This window comes from Ictalurus punctatus, chromosome 18, assembly GCF_001660625.3.
Source record: "Ictalurus punctatus breed USDA103 chromosome 18, Coco_2.0, whole genome shotgun sequence".
In the NCBI taxonomy this organism is placed as follows: domain Eukaryota; kingdom Metazoa; phylum Chordata; class Actinopteri; order Siluriformes; family Ictaluridae; genus Ictalurus; species Ictalurus punctatus.
This window is the reverse complement of record NC_030433.2, coordinates 617,860-625,000: the sequence shown is the minus strand read 5'-3', so window position 1 is coordinate 625,000 and position 7,141 is coordinate 617,860. Positions and strand designations below refer to the sequence as shown.

General features: G+C 42.3%; 1 protein-coding gene across 22 annotated transcripts in view; it reads left to right on the top strand.

Moving 5' to 3' along the window:
- The window catches only part of LOC108278914 (formin-binding protein 1), a 65,442-nt gene that overhangs the window by 50,096 nt on the left and 8,205 nt on the right, over nucleotides 1-7,141 (top strand). For 12 of the 22 annotated variants that reach the window (XM_053687653.1, XM_053687649.1, XM_053687654.1 and 9 more), the window contains one exon: nucleotides 6,990-7,004. The exons of 9 other annotated variants lie outside the window; for them this stretch is intronic. In XM_053687653.1, the coding sequence (XP_053543628.1) occupies nucleotides 6,990-7,004 (15 nt within the window). Of the gene's footprint in view, nucleotides 1-645; nucleotides 661-4,573; nucleotides 4,652-6,989; nucleotides 7,005-7,141 lie in introns of all 22 variants that reach the window. One more of the 22 variants, XM_053687667.1, reaches the window with a different exon arrangement.

Genomic DNA, 7,141 nt, shown 5'->3' with positions numbered 1-7,141 from the left:
AAAGCACAGACTGGACTGCGCAGGTGAAGCAGATCGAGGTTCTGAGGTTCTGTTGCTGGATAGATTTATGTTTGGTTGTTTGCTGTGAGATTAAATACATCGGTTGCCTTTGTATATTTATTAACCACCGTAGAACATGTATCTGAAATTTGAATATGACCTTTGACCTGTGTGGAGAAAAGAGCATGACTTTTTCCTCTAAACTCAAATAAGAGTTAAAACAGTTCGAGGTTACTCTTATTAAACGTTTCTGTAGTTTCACGAGTCGGGGGTGAAGCTTTTCCCCGAACAAATGAGACGAGCGGATTTCATGTCTGAGCGGTGACCGACTCCCCGTTGAACTGCACGGAAGGTTTGATTCGGTGTGCATCTCTGTTGAATACGTTCCGCGGTTGTGCGTCTCGGTGCCGTGAGTACAGCGGAAACCTCTCGTTCTGAGTCCTGAAGCTTGCACTAACACACCCGTTGGCTTCGTATTCATTCGTGTGCGTGAGTAACAGACGATCTTTTCAGAATCACAAACACACGCGTATGTGGAAACGCCGATGAGTCCGAGTTCAAAACAGAGCCGCCGTACGTCACGCTCGCTGCCTCGTGGTTAAGTATGTCACCAGACTGAGTGATATTGTGTACAGGTGACGTGAGGAGAAAACACCGCGTGTCATACGGCACACACGTGATGCGTCACATTAAAAACGGATTAAAAAAAAAAAATCTAATCTAATTAATATGAGCTTGACTAGCTCAAACACTGTTAAATGACTTCAGCTCGCACTTTTTAGCCTAGCTAGTTACATATCCACACAACCAAGATACGTGCTCTTGAAGGTATTTATGTTGTCCACCCCTCTAGTATTTCTCTAAGTGTTGTGTTGAGTCTTTTTGCGTGTAAATATCGGCATAAAACTGTTACACCCCTTAAACACTGGATCCTTAAACAGCTGCATTCAATAGTTACTCAACGATCGGTATGTAAGTTAGCATGCTCGCTACATCCGCTCGTTTATTTGAGTTCAGTAAAACGAGTAAGTTGACTCAAATGGAAGGAGAAGGAAGTGATCGCTGTGGCCCAAGTGACGCGTATAGACGCAGTGTGTTAGGAATTCTGACGGAGACGCCTCGTTTACGCTTTTGTTTTGGGGAGTCATGAGCTCCGGATATGCGTTACACGTATCGTAGCTAATATTGTAATGCATTATTGAAAGTTACGGTTCCTTCAAACGGAAGGTGTGTTTTCAACAGGCCAAGGCCAACACATTGAAGATAAGCGAGCTAAAAGCAGCTAGCTAAAAGCTGAGGCGAATGAATGATCAAGCTGAGAAATAACCAGCGGTTCTTTTACAAAGACGGTGCAAGTTTAAATCCTCATAGCACAATAACGGGGTGTTCCGGAGGAGCACATGCTCGCATAAACCATAGAATGGAAGAAACCTGCATGCTTTCACAACGACCCAAAATAGTGCGTCAGTTATCGAACAGGAAGTAGATATTTCTGAAACAGGAAGTTTGCTGCTTTGCAGTACCACTTCAACATGTGGACTGTCCTATGATCTAAATTTCCTGAAGTATTGCTTCCCCCTTTTCACGTGCATGGACACACACACACACACACACACACACACACAAACAACACGAAAACACAGATATAGGAATCAGGGTCACACAGTTTGGTAGGTTTGAAGAACTGATGCCACAGAACAGGTCAGAATGGCGTCCTTGAGTCTATGAGCAGAGGAAGAACGTAATAAGGATGGAATGTTGACAGAGAGAGATAAAAGATTTGGAAATTATCGGGACAAAGAACCAAAGGAAGACAGGGAAAACAGAAATAAAAGAGAGAGCTTTGTAAATGTTATCATCCCACATGCTGAACTGCTCCTTCTTTCACCCATCAGAGCTTTGAGCTTTAAGCGTCTATTGTTGTTGTCATCTATAGCAGGGGTTTTCAACCTGTGGTCCAGGCCCCGCAGGGAACGTGAGCATGTGTCAAGGATGTGGGACACACGATTACAAAATAAAGTTAACAAATGCATGTCTTTGGCTCAAGCATGCAAGTTAAAAAGATAAATGACAGTAAATTTGTCCTTCTGGTAGTCATTAGCAATTCATTATTTGTCCACTAGAGGGGGACAAATTTCACAAGCTCTCACGAGTAACAGGAATGCAGCACTTGTTTGCTCTGAACACAAAAGCCTAAAAGACAGCTACATTTTGCCATTTAGTGTGTTTTCTGAAAGTTAAGGTTGCAGTAATGTTTATGTTCTTTCAAAGAAAAGTCACGTACGTTGCCTTGGGTCAGCATTGACGGGCAACTGATGACTCCCAAAGACTGTTTACAGCCACACTGAGCAACCAAATTGCTGTGTGACATGATGCTTGGATTCACATTGATGGGAATGCGGTGACAAAGCATTGCACAACGACATGCAGTGTAGAGCATTTGACTACATTCAGTTCTTTTTTCCCCATTTTCTCTCCAGTTTAGTCACCTTGCAGTTCCCACAGACCAGCGAGCTCTTCCCTTTCACATAACAGCTACCAACCGCAGAGGGTGAACACTACCATGTGCTTCCTCTGAGACATGCACAGACAGCCAACTACATCTTTTCGAACACTCGCAGGAGAGTGCTATCTGCCCTCTTCCACATACATGAGCTCCAAGATGGCCACGATTAGCTACCGTCACTGTGATCGCAGGTTCAGGTGAATCAGAAGTTAGCAGGCACCTACCCAAAAAGGTTGAAAACCCTTGATCTATAGTGTAAAAGGTTAGTTTTATTTGTATTTGTTTGTGTTTTGCTGTCAAGAAGCGTGTATAGAAGTAAACCACAGGATACAGAAGTTACATGTATACATACACGTAAGCCAGAACAGCTTCGGTGTGCCATCGGCTCGAATCTAGGTCTCTGGAACTGTGCTGTAGAAACGGGCAGCGTTATTCCAAAAGATATTTCCTCGGTTGGTGTTTGGATGACCGTAGTGGTGAGCGTTGTCTAACACATCACTCAGAAATGTCCCGTATCTGTAGCTGCTCAGATGGTTTGAGATGTTTGACCATGACGTATATGTTTTGCGTGATTTTCATTCTCATCAGACCTTCCTGTGAGCCCTCGTGCCCTTTGGCGCGGGGCAGAGATCCTAGAAGGCAGCACTCCCATCAGGATAGAAATGTTTCATCATAGAATAAAGGCACTCAGAGTAACTTTAATATTGCTTTGCGGTCAGTTTTCCCTCCAAGAGCCCTCCGAGGCTCCACCCATGCCAGCAACGTTCTCCACAACGCGACTGTTTCTTTGTTTTAATTTGACACCTGTCGGTATCTTGAGCAAATATCTTTCGGAATAATCGTGTCCCAGCCCTCCAGTGCGGTTCCAGAGATGTTTTAAAGTTGATAATGACTAGTTACTTTGATAAATAAACCATGAAGCTGGATATACAGTCCCCTCTGAAATAATTGGAATGTCAAGGCTTTTTTTTTTTGCTGTAGTCTGGAGCCATTTGTGTTTGAGATCAAAAGATTTTTGCTTTTATTTCCTGGTATTTATATGTAGATGTGTTTAATGACATAGAACACAGCACATTTTGTATCAGACCACCCGATCTGTAGGCGAGCAAAAATATTGGAACACGCGACTGACGGGTGTTTCTTGTCACCCAGGCGTGTCCTGTTACAGTGACTGTTTAAACAATAAATATCTCTGAACATCTACTCTTGCTTTTAGGCTTCGGTTTCACCTGTGAAGACTACATTTATTGTTCAAAAAGATAAACCAACATGAAGACTAGAGAGCTGTCTATGGGATAAAAAGCAAGCCATTTTGAAGCTGAGAAAAGAGAGGAAGTTTTTTGGGCATTGCCTTTACGACAATTTGGAATATCCTGAAAATATCCCCCCCCCCCCGGCTATTTTAAAAGCCTGGAAAAACATCATAACAGAAGAAACCAAAAATTTGCTGGTCAGTGAGTCGTTGAAGTTTTTGCAAGCGAGGGATCTGCAGCCAAATATTAAGTGTTATTTACTTTAATTTACTTCAAGACTTATCTGTAAAATAAAATACAAAACGTTCTATGTTTCATGTTGTTTAACACGTCTAGGTGTAAATACCAGGAAATAAAAGCTGAGATCCTAAACTCTCGACTCATCTCCGTCGTTTGACCTTAAACTCAGATGTCATCGGTGTAGAGCGCAAAAAAAATTCACCGGACTTGCCGTTCCAATAGTTTCGGAGGGAACTCTATACGAACGGCCTGTTTGCTGCCTCACAGCTCCAGGTTCCTTATTAATGAAGGATGGAAAAAAACGACATTTTAAGTATAGAATTATTTTGAGAAGTGATGAAAGAAAATATTTCGGCCGTGTCTCTGTCTGTGGATCTTACTGTACGTTCACATCCATTTAGGAGCAGACGTTTCTGATAGTCTTGATTCTACAGCAGATTAGATCTAAATCAATCTATGTATCCACAACTGTGTGTGTGTGTGTGTGTGTGTGTGTGTGTGTGTGTGTGTGTATACACACATTGGCTTGATAAAAATATTTTTGCCTTATATTACCTTGCTGCAGTCTCCACAGTCCCTTCACTATGATAAAGAGCTGATGAAGAGGACTCTTGGCCGGCCTACTTATGCTTTTGAGGCCAGGCAATATGTCGTAAGTGTGTGTGTGTGTGTGTGTGTGTGTGTGTAGGTATGATTGTATGACTGTGTGAGAGTGTTTCTGTTATTCAACCAAGACTAACTGGTCTTGGTGAGAATATTATAAAAGAGTGTGTGTGTGTGTGTGTGTGTGTGTGCGCATAGTTGTGAAGTCATAAGAGTGATCTACAGACATAACCTTATTTAGTGTTTTAATCTAGTTTATTTTAAACAGACGTAATTGTGAATAGAAGATGATGACCATGCTGGATAAATGAGGTTATTGTCTGTCTTTGCTCAACTTGAATGGAGTTTCAGTCATGTGATTAAATCAAGTGATATTATCATGTCTGCTCATGGCCCCGTGTCACCTCCCCCGGAGCCGTCCACTCAGAGCTTTCTAGCTGTGAGTCAGCTCGCATGGAAGGGGTTCATTCACAAAGAGTCCCAAGTGCAATTCCTGAAATGGACGGATAGATCCGAAGACCAGGAAAGCACTCTGTGACCTTTGAACTTTCTGGTACTTTTCCACGTGTGGACATGTCTCAGAAATGACCCCTTTCCTTCTCGATGTCCTGGAGATTGTAGCTGTGTGTTTTAATTCCATCCTGTAGCTTCAATACATGCGTATTTCTATATCTGTACTTACTGTACACACGAACACGTGTCCTGTCACACATCACGTTAGCTTGTGTAACGTCCTCATCCAAGTGTGTCAACCTCACCGACATGGGACGGGATTCTCGAGTTCGACCGAAACTTCGCGGCGTCAGGATCGTTATCTTGTAGCTCCGTTATCGCTGCGGAACGTGGAACGATCCTCCTTCAGGAAACAGTGCGTGCTTCCCCGTAGTGCGAGAACATTCACATCCAAGTGGGTCATTTTGTTGTAGGTTTGTTTGGTTAAATGAGTCGTTGCTTGTCTTTCAGCTATTACGTGGAATAGTTGAACCACAAGATTTTACCATCTATGTCTTTTAATAGTTGTAGCTATTTATTATGAAGCACATACATGCTGTGTGAACGCTGCTCCAAAATAAGTCACTTGCCATCACATGGTCTTTATTCTTTATTGATATACTTTCCAACGAGTTTCTGGCCGTGTAATTGAAACAAAGGCTTGCTTTATACTACTGCACTAGTGTCTCACTCGGAAATAAATAAATAAATAAATAAACAAATAAATAAATAAATAAATACGCTTCCTTGTGTGGCCATGCCACAGCGTATATTAACATGAATGTATATGGTATGAAAGTTAACACTGGTCTCATGAACAGGAAATAACTATTTCTCATCACCATGTGTATTTCATCATGAGTTTGTGGGGCTGTTGTTCTGTTTTTCCCGTCCTCATTCAGTTCTGTCATGATCTATTTTCTCTCTTATTCCAGCTATGCTTCCTTTCTCCTTTCTCAGCCATTATCTGGCTAGTGCTTTAGACCCACCGTCTCTTCTCCCAAAATCTACCGGTTTTTTTTTTTTCTTTCTCCTTTAAAACCTGATGAAGTTCACTACAATCCAGGAAGTGAAAACGCGGTGCCAGGCGTGATCCCCCGTCGTTCGGCTTCTCAGTCGTTCATTAACACTTCGAAATCTCATGGTTCACAATATTATTTATTTTTGTTCAAAAACACCTTGATATCAGGCAGAATCAAGTTTCCTGCTAGCGGACATTACTTTGGGTAAATGAATAAAAACGCCGAAAATATGAAAGACTTTTCTTAACGATGCTTAAAAACCTTCCATGTTTGATGTTCACCCTGTCTGTGGCAGCGCAGAATTATGGGCTCCGATGCAACAGACCAGTTTGATAGGTTGAGTAGCGTTCTAAGACTACCTACTGTATGTGACCTGTATGTGACCTGTATGTGACCTGTATGTGACCTGTAACCTCACCGGGATCAGTTGACTGTTTGTGTCACTCTGTAGTCATCGTGTAGGATTCCACGTCGTCGTTTACTACAGTAGAGTATCGACATCGTATAAAAAACTTCATAATGCCTACTATCCAGTTCTTTCTCATTCTTTTTCTAAACCTGTGAAAACAATGTAGACACACTTTGTAGATAAATGAGATTTGAATGAGCGACAGGTCTCCAGTTATGATAGGAAATGAACACGCGCAGCCGTTGACGGTACCGAGCGGTGCTTTTTGAGCACTTCTTGAGTGGTGACCTTCACCAGTGACATCATGACCCAACTTAGCAAAAGGTTGGTGTGTGTGTGTGTGTGTGTGTGTGCGTGTGTGTACTTGTGTAAGTGTGAACAGTGATACGTTGTGGCACCTCTGATGTTGTTTTTTCTCTCTCTCCGCTCCTTTCTTGGTCGTTCTCTCTCTTCTTCCCGAGAAGCTCTCTCTCAAGCTGGTAAGCATGTTGATAATCGCATGACTTTATTGGCATGACTGTAGCATGCTCGATGTCATCGTAACCCATCGAACCGTTTCACTAATGACACCCTGCGATGTTTTTGGTTCTTATGCTTTATTGTTCATTTGCATTTT